At 48.4% G+C, this 15344-nt stretch overlaps 1 protein-coding gene across 1 annotated transcript; it reads left to right on the forward strand.

The window, feature by feature from the left end:
• The first annotated feature begins 10169 nt into the window (after positions 1-10169).
• Positions 10170-14903, forward strand: FAM43A (family with sequence similarity 43 member A). Its single transcript, XM_067738475.1, has one exon. The coding sequence runs from the start codon at positions 11140-11142 to the stop codon at positions 12427-12429; it is 1290 nt and encodes a 429-aa protein (XP_067594576.1). The 5' UTR covers positions 10170-11139; the 3' UTR covers positions 12430-14903.
• The last annotated feature ends 441 nt before the right edge of the window (positions 14904-15344 follow it).

The raw sequence follows: 15344 nt of genomic DNA on the forward strand, positions 1-15344 counted from the left end.
ATCAGCTCAGTGCTTTGTGACCACCTAGAGGGGTGGGATAGGGAGGGTGGGAGGGAGGGAGACGCAAGAGGGAAGAGATACGGGAACATATGTATAACCGATTCACTTTGTTATAAAGCAGAAACTGACACACCATTGTAAAGCAATTATACTCTAATAAAGATATTAAAAATAATAATAGACGATATAAAGAAACCTGCCACCTCATTCCTAGAGTTCAATCAGAAACTTGGGACTTCACCCTCATTTCCTCTTCCAGATTTTGTCACCTTCAGAGATTTAAGGAAAACAAACACTTTTGGTTTCTATTGTCATTCCTCTTATGGGCTCCAAAAAATCTTGACCAAATAAAGTGATAATTTAATCAAGATGGGTGGGGCATCAAAAAGACACTGACATTATCAAATTAAAACAGCAGCAACTATTCCTGGCTGACCAATAAGTAAGTCAAAAATAAAAATAATTCTATCGCCCCAAGATGCTCCTCAAATCTACCATTGAAAAAGAACTAACCGAGCCTCAGTTTTCTTATGTGGTTCATGGGGATAATAATAATTCCTGTCCGGCAGAGGTAGCAAATGAGATAATGCTGCAGGTTCATTGCCTGGTATTTTGTGGGGTACCCATTTTCACAACTGAACAACTTTTTCCCCAGAAGTGGACAATGCAGGTGAGAATCCAGATGTATAATTGGTCCATGTTGTGGGATTATGAGGCTAGTTCAGTGAGAAGGGCAAGGAGGGAGGGGACCTGAGGATGCTGATGAGACATGATTATGGGATCCAGATTCAGAGAAACCAAGTGAGATGAGGAGAGAGTGATGATGGTGGTGGTGAAGGGTGGGGAAGGTGTTGGCTGCTGCTTCCGAGTGTGGGGGTTGCAAAGATGAATCAGCCCGGTCCCTGCCCTCTAACTACAGAAGCCATTCCACCCACACACTTCAGGGAACAACACAACCCAGCCAAACTGCCCTCATCCCTTTGTCACGACAGTGGAAATGTTTCTGTCTGGAAGACTGGTCAGATCCTCCTGAATGCCCATATAGCTTAGACTTTCCGTTGAAGCCAAGACTTTCTGAATAGCTGACCCTTGGAGAAAGTTGCATTGATTTTGAGACTGGAAGCCTCGTATCCATTTTCCAAATAGCAATACGGAGTGTTCCTCATTCATGATGTTGCATACTACTTGATTTACTGTGATTCAACAAATGTAGTTCCAAACCCCGCAAACCCACACCCAGGAACAAACCTTGGGAGTAGCTTTCTGCTCTCCAACTCTGCACTGTTCTGCCTCTGGGCTCCACCTCTCTCTGGGAATGGAGGGGTGAGTAGGTGGGTTTCTGTTTTGGTTTTCTTTTCACCCCTTGGCCAACAATGTGTCACTGGTAGAAAAATTGTTCCCAGGCAAGCTTGCAACCCTGCCCCTCCCTCTCTCCCATTCTCTACACCAACTACTTCCACAAGGACATTAAAGCAGTTTGCATAAGGCTGAGAGTTGTGAAAATAGAAGTCTGGCAGTCTCTGCAGAGTCACTGAATCAGTAGGGAAACTCCCTTCGGTTATCTGCGATTCTCAATTTATCCCTGTTGAAAATGAGTGGATTCTTACACATTATCAAGTTTCAGTAGTTCAGCAACCCTTTGTGGTTATTATAAATGATTAATTTGAGTCACTTCAAACATCGATTTCCTGCTTGTGCAAGTCATTGTGTGTGCAACGAAACGTGTAAATGACCTCTTGTTTTGGTGTGCAGGCTACAAGATACTACGTGTACTGTATTTGAACCTGTGGATTTTTTTCCCAACTTTGTAGTTACATGTGGAATTTCTGGGGTCTTTTATTCACAGATGACTTTGTCATTCTTTTTTCCCTCACAACAGTCAGGTGAGAAAGGGCACTGTTGTTTTTCTGAACTTTTAGTTGTAGAAATTGAGACCCAGTAAAGTTCAGTGAAGTAATACAAAGTAAAGAAGGCTCCAAGTAGAATGAATAATCACCAACTCTAGGGCTTCCCTGGTGGTGCAGTGGTTAAGAGCCCGCCTGCCGATGCAGGGGACACGGGTTCGTGTCCCGGTCAGGCAAGATCCTGCATGCCGCGGAGCGGCTGGGCCCGTGAGCCATGGCCGCTGAGCCTGCGCGTCCGGAGCCTGTGCTCCTTAACGGGAGAGGCCACAACAGTGAGAGGCCCACGTACCGCAAAAAAAAAAAGAAAAAAAAAGAAAGAAAAAGAATCACCAACTCTAAAATCTGCAGATGGAAAGTGCCAGGTTTCTCTTGTTCATTCATTCATTCATTCATCTCTAGGCTCTGGGGATTCAGCATTGGACAAACTCCTTGCCCCTATGAGCTTGTATTTTAGTGGTGATCAGCCTGACAGAGGGACTCATCCAAGGTTAAATAGCTCAAGTCGCTGGTGGAGCCACGAACTATACCACCAGGTAGACCCTAATCCACTGGGAAAGTCTTCTGACTACTGGGATTTTACTTTTTGTGTCTAACTGTGGGCCCTCCCCTAAGTCACTTTAACAGGTTAATAGATACATTGATAACGTTAGCAGGTACACTTGCATGGTGAGGGAATGAGGAAAAGGTGGAGGAAGTATGGCTAGTCTCAGGAGAAGGTATAATGGGCTATTTCTATTTATGTGAAGGACTACCCTAGGACAGGAGAGAAGAGTGCTCTGAGTAGACATGAGGCAAGCAGAACTAGAACAAATAGGGCGAAGCTACAGAGTTGCCACTGCCATCTGTTTCCACCTACTTACAACTGGAATGGTTCAAAGATGGAATGGATAGCTTTGAAAGGGAGTGAGCTCTCTGCCACTGGAGGTGTTTAAGCAAAGGCTAAATAACCAGGCATCAGGATGTTCTCAAGTAGGTTCATACTTCAAAGTGGGTGTTGGAATACATAATCACTAAGGTGCTTAACAGACTCCTTACCTCAATGGGTTCCCTTCTGCTTCACGCTACCCTTTGTTTCACCCCAGTCTCTGAAATAACAGGGGCACAATGATGGTCTCAGAAAAGGTGCCCAGTCTGTCAATAGCAGGGCGGTTCCTTCACCATATAACCCAGGGAAAAGACAACATTGCACCCTCTTTGTCATGTGAGGGTTGAGGGCACCATGAACCAACCATCTAGCAAATGCGGTCATCATTAGTTAAAGTACTGTTAGCACAAACGGAAAAGTGAAGATACAAGGTTTCAGTTTTAAAGGGAACCAGGCAGGCATAGCAATTTCGCTGCCCTCTGCTTTTGGAGGGGACAAACTTGGCCTTCCTCGCCTCTGGTGGCACTGATGAGAAAGGCTCACTTGCAAGGCTCATCGTTCTTCTCGATTGCCTCCTTATGCCTTTGCATTTCTGCCTGGCTCTTGTCCAGGTGGTAAATATTCCAAGCAAGCAGCGCATGAAAGGAGGGGCTTCAGGGCAAACAAGGTCATGGTGAGAACATCTCTGGGGGCTTCAGACACAGGGTGACCTTCAGAGTTTATAGACATCTAACTTGTCTATTTTCTTCTCTCACCCCTTCAATTTCCTATCATGGCCTCTGCTTTGAGTTGAATGGTGTCTCTCAAAAACAGAGGTTCCAAAAAAAAAAAAAAAAAAAGAGAGCTTCCACTCTTAACCTGGATGTGATGTTATTTGGAAATAAGATCTTTGTAGATGTAATCAAGTGAAGACGAGGTCATATGTGATTAGAGTGGGCCCTACTGTAATGATGTCCTTATAAGAAGACACAAATTTGGGCACACACAGAAAAGACACAGGGGGTGAAGACCATCAGAGGATGGAGATAGAGATTGGAACGATATGTCTACAAGCCAAGGAACGCCAAGGATTGTGGAAACAGGAAGAGGCAAGGAAGGATGCTTTCCTCTTCCAGCCTCAGGACCTGGGAGAGAAAAAACGTCTATTGTCTGAAGCCACCCTGTTTATGGTAATTTGTTATGGCAGCCCTAGAAAACCAACACAGCCTCCTATGATCTTAGAACCAGAGGGGAGTTCGCTCAGCTCACAAGCAGGAAGGTGAGGGCCAGAAAGGGGCAACATCTTACTCTGGAACCCTCACTGAGTGGGAGCTGGGATGTGGGTGTCTGAGCTCCGGCTCTGATCAAGGCACGTCCCTACTCAAATGCCTCCAATGACTCACCCAGTTTGTGAGATACCTCCACCTGCTATTCAAGGTCCTCCAGAGTCAGGCCTGACTTGACTCAACACAAAGAGCATAGGCTTTGTATGGACTGGGAGAAAAGACTTGCAAATGATGTAACTGACAAGAGCTTAATTTCCAAAATATACAAGCAGCTCATAAAACTCAATAACAAAAAACCAAACAACCCAATTGAAAAATGGACAGAAGACCTAAATAGACATTTCTCCAAAGAAGACATACAGATGGCCAACAGGCACATGAGAAGATGCTCAACATAGCTAATTATTAGAGAAATGCAAATCAAAACTACAATGAGGGCTTCCCTGGTGGCGCAGTGGTTGAGAGTCCGCCTGCCAATGCGGGGGACACGGGTTCGTGTCCCGGTTTGGGAGGATCCCACATGCCGCGGAGCGGCTGGGCCCGTGAGCCATGGCCACTGAGCCTGCGCGTCCGGAGCCTGTGCTCCGCAGCGGGAGAGGCCACAACAGTGAGAGGCCTGCATACCGGAAAAAAAAAAAAAAAAACTATAATGAGGTACCACCTCACACTGGTCAGAATGTCCGTCATTAAAAAGTTTACAAATAACAAATGCTGGAGAGGGTGTGGAGAAAAGGGAACCCTCCTACACTGTTGGTGGGAATGTAAATTGGTGCAGCCACTCTGGAAAACAGTATGGAGGAGCCTCAAAAAACTAAAAATAGAATTACCATATGATCCAGCAATCCTACTCCTGTGCGTATATCCAGACAAAACTATAATTCCGAAAGATACACGTACTCTTATGTTCATAGCATCACTATTCACAATAGCCAAGACATGGAAACAATCAACAGATGAATGGATAAAGAAGATGTGGTACATATATACAATGGAATACTACTCAGTCATGAAAAAGAATGAAATAATGCCATTTGCAGCAACATGGATGGACCTAGAGATTATCATACTAAGTGAAGTAAGTCAGAAAGAGAAAGACAAATATCATATGACATCCCTTGTATGTGGAATCTAAAATATGACACAAATAAACTTATCTATGAAACAGAAACAGACTCAAAGATATAGAGAACAGACGTGGTTGCCAAGGGGGAGGAGGGATGGAGGAGGGATGGCTTGGGAGTTTGGGATTAGCAGATGCAAACTAGTATATATAGAATGTATAAACAACAAAGTCCTACTATATGGCACAGGGAACTATATTCAATATCCTGTGATAAACCGTAATGGAAAAAATATAAAAAAGAATGCATATATATATATGTATAACTGAATCACTTTGCTGTACAGCAGAAACTAACACGACATTGTAAATCAACTCTACTAGAATAAAATAAATTTTAAAATAAAAAGAGCATAGGCTTTGGAAATCTTTGGCAGGTTTCTTTTCTTTTTTTTTTAATTCAAGTATAGTTGATTTACAATATTACATTAATTTCAGGTGTACAGCCTAGTGATTCAGTGTTTTTGTAGATTATACTCCATTTTAGGTTATTACAAGATAATGGTTGTAATTCCCTGTGCTATACAGTATGTCCTTATCTCTCTCTTTTTTTTTTTTTTCAGTACGCGGGCCTCTCACTGTTGTGGCCTCTCCCGTTGCGGAGCACAGGCTCCGGACGTGCAGGCTCAGCGGCCATGGCTCACGGGCCCAGCCGCTCTGCGGCACGCGGGATCTTCCCGGACCGGGGCACGAACCCGCATCCCCTGCATCGACAGGTGGACTCTCAACCACTGCGCCACCAGGGAAGCCCAGTATGTGACCTTTTGTGTCTTCTTTCACTTTAGCATAATGTTTTTGAGGTCTCCACTTTCACTTTTAAGGACCCTGGTGATTACATTGAGCCCATCTGCATAATTCAGATTATTCTCCCTTTTTAAGGTCAGCTAGTTAGCAACCTTAATTCTATCTACCTTTCTACCTACCTATTCTACCTTAATTGTAGAATCTTCCTTCCCCTTTGCCATGTACTGTAACATATTCACAAGTTCTGGAGATTAGGACATAGACATCTTTGGGGGGGGGTCATTATTCTGCCTACCATAGGAGGGGTCAGAATGGCTTGAGGCACTGCCCAAACAGCTGAGGGATTCTACTCAGCATTATAGCTCCAGAAGCAGAGCATAGAGATTGTGGCAGTGGTCCAGGGATGGGGTGGATGCAGTGCACAGAAACTGTGGACCCGATGCTCATCCGGAAGGTCTTGGATGGGGAGGAAGGCAAGGATAAGAGGTTAGGAAGGAGTTGATAGTGGGAAAAATGAAGTGGGCTAGGACAGGGCTCACTAAACTTGAGTAACTGTTCTATCGTGGAGGAGTTTAATACAGGCCCCTAACTCCAGAAATTCCCATTTAAGGGTGGGATCCAGGACTTGTCCCAGGGAATTCTGATGCAGCCAGTGGGTGAGTCTACTTGTGAGGCATGCCGATGTAGACCCTGGAGGTCCTGAGAAGGTTAAAGAACTGATGTGATAGAGTGAGGAATGAAGAGGGCTGGAAGGGTAAGAGGCTGTGATCACACAGTGGGATTTTGAAGCCAGAGAGTCCTTGAACCCACTGGAATCATTCCCACCTTGGGGACTTCGTACTGGGTGTGCCCTTTGCCTAGCACAAAGCTGTCCATATGTATAGTTTTAAATGTTCTAGCAGCCACATTAAAGAAGTAAAAGGAAACAGCAAAATTAACTTTAATAGTATATTCTATTAACTCAAAATAGCCAAAATTTTATCATTCGATATATAATTACTATCAAATTATTGAGATAATTTACATCCTTCTTATCTTACTAAGTCTTTAAAATCCAGAGTGTATTTCATGTTGGCATCACATCTCAATTTGGACCAAGTACATGTCAAGTGTTCATTAGCCACACGTGGCCAGTGACTACCACTTTGGCCAACACGGGTTGGAATGTTCTCCCTCCATATCTTTGCCTGGCTGGCTCTATCCCATCAGGTCTCTGCCCAGAGATGCCTTCCCTGGCTCTGCTGTCTAAGCCAGCTACTTCCTACTCCTAACACTGTTTTCTTTTCCTCGGAAACTTATCACTAACTGATACTTTATTAGTTATTTGTTTGCTGATTATCTGCCTCCCCATAGGATATAAATCCCATGAGGGCAGAGACCCGTCTGTCTGCTTTGGGGCAGTATCCCCAGCAACAACATCACATCCACAGTATATCCACAAATCACATCCACAAATATTTGTTGAATGACTTTGAAGATCCCAGGTACGTCATTTATCGTCTCTGAAGCGGGGTGTTCATTCAGTGGGGTGTAGCGGGAGGGGGACCAAGAGGCAGGAGCGTTATGCAAGAAATAAGGTGGGAGAAAACCAGCCTGAAAGCTTCCTGCGCGCTAAAAGGCTGACTCTTACATGTTACGTTAGAGGCTGGGTTTCTTTCCAGCTGTGACTTGGCTGTGTATTGATTCAACCACTGGCTTATCCAGTTCTGTGAGAAACCATCTCATCAAGTGTCACTTCTGCCTGGCACCAGTAGATGGGGCAGTGTCATAAAAAACAAGTGCGGTCTGCGGTCCTATGCAGTTTCTAAGCCGTTTCCGGCTGACTTTGCTGAGGTCTCTTCTGGAACTGCTCTGTGTCTCAAATCTGCACAGAGCGGGACTCACATGTCAGAGTGTTGACATTTGCCTAGAATTTCTCTGTCCTCCCCAGGTTGAAAACAGGCTTATTAAGAAGACAGCCCAGGAGCAGCTCTGTGGGCCTGTGCATCTGGGTCTGACACTCTGGCTCCACTGGAAAGCCTGGCCCGCCAGTGGAGTCCTCCCTGCTGCTGTGGTCCACTGGTTTCCCTGCCACCGCATGAAGCCCAAAGAGGTGCCTCTCGCGGAGGCTGAGACCAGCCTTAGCTCCCACCACTGGTCCCTTCTCTTCCTGCTCAAACACTTCTGGTCCCTGGACCTCTGAGTAATTTGGAAATGTTAACTGCTTGAATATGATGCCTGCTTTTGTAGAGTCTAGACTTCGAGATTATGGACCAGCTAAAGGTCACTTAGCACAGGTTAATTTGGTGGGTTTTTTATCGGAATTTTTTGTTGGGAGCACATACCATCTACTCCATTGCCACTGCAAGATATTCCAGAAACGTGAGCAGAAGAGGAATTAACCTCGGTTTAAATGGCTTCTTATAGTCCTAACCAGCTCATTCCAACACCGTAGCTCCATTAACCCATCAGTGCAGCTGAGGAGTAAGGCATTAGAGCTTTGGTCTAATGACATTCTGGGACCAGCCAGCCATGAAAATGCCATTCCTTCCCTCAGAGACTAGGAGGGCATGATCAGGAGACATCCTTGTTTGATCGGGAAATTTTCTTCTTTCATTGTCACAATTGTCAAATGCCATCCTCAACTACACATGTGCACGCATTTTTATGTTCTATAATTTTGCTGTTCTCTATATCTGGAAAGCCCTTTAATTCTTCCCTCCGTGGCAAAATCCTGTCCATATTTCACACTTCACCACCTCCATGGAACCTTTTCTGATTTTCCTAGTCACAAAGAACCTTTTCTTCCAGCTTCTCAGAGTACTTCGGGTCTTGTCTCAGGGCATTTAGTTCCCTCTGTCTTCTTGTTTACATGCATACGTCATTCATTCATTCAACAATTAAGTAGTGTCAGGCACTGGAGGGAGATAGGGTGCTCTCACAGAACTTACATTCCAGAAGAAGCCCAGAGGTGGGTGAAGTTTACATCCTTCATTGGACTGGGAGCTTCTTGGAGACAGGAATTAGGTCTGTTCCCAGCTCAGGGCCTGGTACCAAAAGGTACTCAGGAAAGTTAGTTAAATTGAAGCGCAGCGCCAGTGACTCTAGAAAATTGGGTTAGAGTTCAAAGAAAGGTTAAAAGTTAGTAAAGGTAGAGGGTCAGAGAATTTCCATGAGAAGTTACAGTTGTTTTGAAATCAGAACCTGGTATGGAAGCCAGAGACATCTAGATCCCCAGTAGACTGGGCCTGGGGAGTGGGAGGGCCTACTCTCCTCCTCTGGGATGAGCTTGGGAGTTTGACGCAGGGTCACGTGCACATTCCAGCTAGAAGTGGTTTTGCTTTGATTGAGCAGACCGTAGAGGCAAGCCCGTTGTTTCGAGGGCCCAGAAATGAGTTACTAGCCAAGGGTCAAGCCGGCCAGATGATTAAAGTGACATTATCCAGCTGGCACAAGAGAAAAGAATGATTAATGTTAATCATTCTCTGTGGAGGGTGGCCGGGCATTATTTGACACAAATAAAAAACATCATTTGAATTTTTACTAGGAATTCTCATCCATAATGTGACAATGATGTAATAAAACTGAATGACTGGCCTGCCAAATTATAAACTGAGTTCTAACCACACACAAGCATCACTTAGAAATTGAATATATCTCAGAAAACTGCTCTACTCTGAGGCCTGACAGAAGGAGGGGGCACTGCTGGGGGTTAGAAGCTGGAAGCACCTTATTTACCAAACACATACTATAGTGTTCACGCTAATCATCCCATTACCACTCATCTCTCTTTTCACTATCTGCTCTTTGCCTGTGGAGAAAGGGCTCCAAGATAGTGAAAGATAAGTCTCAGCGTTTTCTTTGCCCCTCTTTATTTTCTTTAATAGAATAAAATTTTGGAAAAAAAAAATTAAACAGCACCCAGTCAATTTCAGAAAGCTATTACACACGGAAAGAATCACTATTTCCCCAACCTTTTTGTATTTTATAGTGTAAATCCCACCCTCCACCACCTCCCCCAGAAGTTCCGATGGAGACACACATCAGTGAGTTGCAATTCAGGCTGGGGGGTGGAGTGTCAGAATTCAAGTTGCTTTTCTTGCGGGGTAACCAAAGGTCTTGGCGATTTTTGTAGATAAATTCTACAGAATTTCTGCTGGTAAACTTGGGATTTAATTGCCAGGTTGGACCGTTCTCCCCTTTCCCTCAACCAATGGCTGCAACCAGGTCCCTTTAAGAGACCAGGAACCCGCCGGCCTTCCAAGCCCGAAACAGATCCTCTTCTCTGCTCCTCCCCTGTCCCCGCGCGACGAATGGTTCGCGCCGGCCTATATTTACCCGAGATCTTCCTCCCAGACGGCAAGGATATGAGGCTGGCGAGGCAGCTACGGCTCGCGACACCGGAGGGGGCGCGCTGCAAAGGCGGGCAGCCGAGCCAGGGGATCCCGGGAGCGCAGTCGGACACCCTCCGGAGAGAAGAAATGAGGTAGCGACCATCCCCGGAGCCGACCATGCGCACGCCCCGCCCTCGGAGGCCGGCGCTGCCCTGGCGGAGCCAGCCCGGACAGTGAGCCGGCGAAGCCAGAGTCCCCGGCGTCCTGCGGGAGAGAAAATGCAGTGAGCCACGGCGGGACTGCTGCGCTGGGCCCGCCGCGGCCAGCTGGACCCACCATCTGAGCGCACTCGGGGCAAGCAGCTGATTCTGGGACCCGCTCAATCGAGGGGCTCTCTGCCTACAGCACCCCTTGGGGGTGGGGAGCACCGACCCCTGGGCACACTCGCGGTTGAGTTTCCGCGGTTTCTGGACCTAGCCCTGCGGATTGTGTGTGTGTGCGAGGGGGCCCCTTTTCACCTTCGCCGAGGAGTTCCTGCGTATTCTCGCACCATCCCGGCTGCTTTTGCTGCACGCACGCATCCCTTTTTTCTAAAGACATTTTCTGCTCCACTCTCGTGCTTTCTCTCATTTTGCTTGCCCAAGACTCTTTGCCCTGGTCCTGCCCAGGCTGGGGTAAATCTGTGTGCTCCTACCCACTCCCTCTCCTTGCAGTTAAATCCTCTTTAAAAAATTCTACCCCTACCTCTTTCGGCGGGGTTCTCGAACATCTCCCCCGCCCCCACTCCCTCCGACTGGGCCACTCCCAGCAGAGTTTTATTTTTCGGTCTTGCCCCGGCCGAGCCCGGCCGGGGCGGGTGGCTCAGCCGGGCTCTCAATCGGCGCTCCGCCGCCGCCGCCGCCCAGCTGCGCTGGGGCGCCCTCCGGAGATGCTGCCGTGGAAGAAGCACAAGTTCGAGCTGCTGGCCGAGGCGCCGCCACGGCAGGCGTCCAAACCCAAGGGCTACGCGGTGAGCCTGCACTACTCGGCGCTCAGCTCTCTGGCACGGGCGTGCCCCGAAGGCGCGCTCAGCCGGGTGGGCAGCATGTTCCGCTCCAAGCGCAAGAAGCTGCACATCACCAGCGAGGACCCAACTTACACCGTGCTCTACTTGGGCAATGCCACCACCATCCAGGCGCGCGGCGACGGCTGCACCGACCTAGCGGTGGGCAAGATCTGGAGCAAGAGCGAGGCGGGCCGTCAGGGCACCAAGATGAAGCTGACTGTGAGTGCGCAGGGTATCCGCATGGTGCACGCCGAGGAGCGTGCGCTGCGCCGCCCGGGCCACCTCTACTTGCTGCACCGCGTTACCTACTGCGTGGCGGACGCGCGACTGCCCAAGGTCTTCGCCTGGGTTTACCGGCACGAGCTCAAACACAAGGCGGTAATGCTGCGCTGCCACGCGGTGCTGGTGTCCAAGCCCGAGAAGGCGCAGGCCATGGCCCTGCTGCTCTACCAGACGTCAGCCAACGCTCTGGCGGAATTTAAACGGCTCAAGCGGCGGGACGACGCGCGTCACCAACAGCAGGAGCTGGTGGGCGCGCACACCATCCCGCTGGTGCCCCTGCGCAAGCTGCTCCTGCACGGACCCTGCTGCTACAAGCCGCCGGTGGAGCGCAGCCGCAGCGCGCCCAAGCTCGGCTCCATCACCGAGGATCTGCTCGGCGAACAGCAGGAGCAGGAGCTGCAGGAGGAAGAGAGAGGGGTGCACACGGAGGGCTGCCCGGAGGAGGAGGAGGAGGGGGATGAGGAGGAGGACCGAGCCGGGGAGGGCGACCCGGCAGAGCAAGAGGCCGAGGCGCAGCGGGCGCTGGTGGTGGCCATGCACTTCGAATGCGGGGACTTGCTGGACACGCTGGAGAGTGGCCGCGAAGAGGTGCTGGGGGGCGGCGGGGTCTCGCCGGGCCCTGAGGCTGGGTCGCCGTCTCTGCTGCTGGGCAGCACCTCCGACATGAAGGCCGAGCTGTCCCAGCTTATTAATGATCTGGGAGAGCTCAGCTTCGGCAACGACGTGCGCAGCCTGCAGGCCGACTTGCGGGTGACGCGCCTGCTGTCGGGTGAGAGCACGGGTAGCGAGAGCTCCATCGAAGGAGGGGGCACGGAAGCTACCACTACCACCGCCGGGGACCAGTCGGACCCCGCCGACTGCGCCAGACCAGACGAGCCCCACTCGGGCTGAGCTCCCAGCAATGTCCTGTGCGCGCCCCTGTTGCCGCATCGTGACACCCCACCCCCGTCTCTCCACCACTTGCTTACCTTCCCGACCCCCCCCCCAAGAAAGGGGAAAGGGGACACTTGAGGCCCAGACCCTCCCCCACCCCCATACGTTTGGCTCTGTTTGAAGCAGGGCTCAGATTGCACGTGGAGATATGGGGGAGGGAAACCCTACAAGGAAGGGGAGAGAGGCAGCCCTCTGGGGTCTGGGGAGGGGAAGGGCAGCTGGTGTTAGCAAAGCCCCGCAGGCGTGAGGTGCCTGCTGGCCAGTTTCCTGTTTGTGGGCAGCTGGGGCCTGAGGAGGAGGGGTTAACTTCCTCCACCAGCCCCCAGCTGGGAGCGGCCTGGCGCTGTCACTGACATGTCATTAAAAAAAAAAAAAGATTTGCTCTCAACGTTTGAGGCTTTAGTGCCACCTCCTTGCCCCCAGTCTTTTTGGTGCGAGAGCTTGGGTTGTTTACCTCAGACTCAGACCCTTGAAATTCTGCCAAATTCCTCAAATAACTGGTGGGGAAGGGAGGGGGGGAGAAAGAAAGTTGCATTTTGTTTACAGTTAAAGACATCTAATATCTAAAAAAGGAGTTTTCCTTTAGAAACACACACACCTTGCTTCTGCTCAAAAGATCTCACTCCATGATACTGTGTAAAATATTTTTGCACTGTTGTGAAGTATTTTTGACATTTTTTTTTGTACATAACTGTTGTCAGAGTCCAATGTTTATATCTTTTGCTGTGCAAAAGGGACATGTAAAATGTTGTTCAGTTGTATATACAGAAATGTGTATAAAACATTTTGTTATTTTTAAAGAGTAGCACTGCTCTGGTTCTGTTTGCCCGCCAGTGGGGAGAGAATAAAGAGGAAAATTTAACAGAACAGGTGAGTGTCTAGACCTGCTTCAGAAAATGCTTGGCCGTGGGGCTGGCCGGCAGAGGGTGTGACCATGGCTGGGATGGAGTGGGAGGACAGTCATTGTCCTTTGCGGGGCTTGGAGGTAATTAGGGAAGGGGAACCCACTTTATGCGTAGCCTGGGGCCTTTCTGGTCCTCTGCAACTCTGTGTGCTGCAGCTAGGGCCGTGTTCTTCACTTATTATTAGTTGTGTGAGCGTAGGATTTTTCTGACTTCTTTGAGGCAGTTCTTGGAGATGCCGGTTGAGTTCTGTTCCTCATTGCCAGACCTGTGAGGTTATTTAGGGAGGGGTGACTTTCAAGGTCTTCTGAGGTTTTACCACCTTCTTCTGTGGTTCACCTTTTCCTTTCCAGACAGCTCAAGGAGCTTTAAAGGTGTGAATTAGAGAACTAAGGAAAGTCCCCACGATGCTCTCAGGAGTGGGAGCATCTCTGTTTTTCCTGGGAGGAAAGTCAAGGAGAGAGGAAAGTGGAGAGGTTCCAGTCATGGCTTGAATGAGTCATGGTGCACGTGGGGTGGGGTCGCGGCAGGGGCAGGTGGAAGAGCCTATTTCCTTTCCTTCTGCAACCCAGCATGACCCAGTGGGAGAATGGTTTGGAGGTCAAGGCGGAGAAGAACTGCTAGAGCTTGGTCTGTGTGTGTGTCTTAGCGTTTTCATGCTTTCCGTGTGTTTGTTTCTGTTGTAAACTCCAAACAGATGTCTCTAGTTTGGCTACACCCGATCAGCTGGAAGCTGTAATAAGATTCTGCCCAAACTGTGCATTCTGCAAACTATTTTTTCCCTTTGCCCCTATGGGCCCCTTTTCCTATGTTGCAGAAATTGATCGCTCTCCTGGCCTTCCCTCGTGTAGAGTCCTGAGGCCCTTGGTTTTGTTTGCATCATAAATGTGTTCGGAGCAGCTAGACCCAGTGATCCTAGGGAGTCTGGAATTCACTGGAGCCATAGAGGAAGGGGGGTGGTAGATTTTCTCCCTAATTAACAGGAGTGGTTCAGGCATAAGATGATCTTTAGAAAAGCAAAGGGTGGGTGGGTGGGTGGGAAATTGAAAAATATTCAGAGTCACTTTCTGAGGGCATTAGAACAAGGCCTAGCTTATATTTCTCTTCTGTTATATTTTGGTTTGGTTGAGAGTCCCTATCCCTTTTGCTGAATACCTCAGCTACACATTATTGGATGATGTTTTCAAACCCTCAGGTAGAGAGAGGGCAGGAAGGTCAGCTGTGGGTCATCGCTAGTTTGCATGGTTAGATTTCACATTTCAGTAATTTCATATTTCAGGTTATTTCCATGCACTGCCAGTTTCTTTGCTGTTTGAAACTGATGAGAACATTAATCACCGTGAAGATCATTTGATGAATACTTGGGGGTGGGGCAGGGTCTTCATGTCTTCCTTCTTAATCCAATTGATGTGTCCAATGAGAATGCCAAGGTGGCTTTCATCTGTGACTGATGGGGGTATGGTGATTGGTCAGAAAGTTCAGACAAGTGACATTTACACCAACACCATCAATAAATATAAGGCAACTGTCTCTTTAAAGTCTGATTTTTCCTGTTATCTGATTTATAAATAGGGAAGGGGTGTTTAGGGGTTGAGGAAGGAGAAAGAAGAAAATAAGCAGACTGCAAAAGAACCGGCTCTCTCTTTCCCTCCCCCCACCGGCACCCTCCCTTTCCCTCTTTCCTCCCCTCTACTTTTTGGCTTTTATCCCCACTGCACCCCAGGGCTCTGGCTGATGTAATTCTAGAAGAGATGCGAAGGTGATACATGATTCACCTCTTCTTACATCTCAGTCTTCCAGGGATGACATCACTAGCGTAAGGAGAGATGTTTTAAATGAAAAAACAAAATAAAACCGGAAAACCGATTTACTCTTGACGCTCAGAAGGAAAAGCGTGGTGTGACAAAAGCACAGCGAAGTAGTGGAAATACACGTTCCAGAAAGCACCTGAGGTCTGGTTTATTCATCAAA

The sequence above is a fragment of the Pseudorca crassidens genome, chromosome 5, assembly GCF_039906515.1.
Source record: "Pseudorca crassidens isolate mPseCra1 chromosome 5, mPseCra1.hap1, whole genome shotgun sequence".
Taxonomy (NCBI): domain Eukaryota; kingdom Metazoa; phylum Chordata; class Mammalia; order Artiodactyla; family Delphinidae; genus Pseudorca; species Pseudorca crassidens.

Bases quoted from the DNA above. Each gene is read 5' to 3' on its own strand.
- FAM43A (XM_067738475.1), top strand. From the start codon at position 11,140: ATGCTGCCGTGGAAGAAGCACAAGTTCGAGCTGCTGGCCGAGGCGCCG.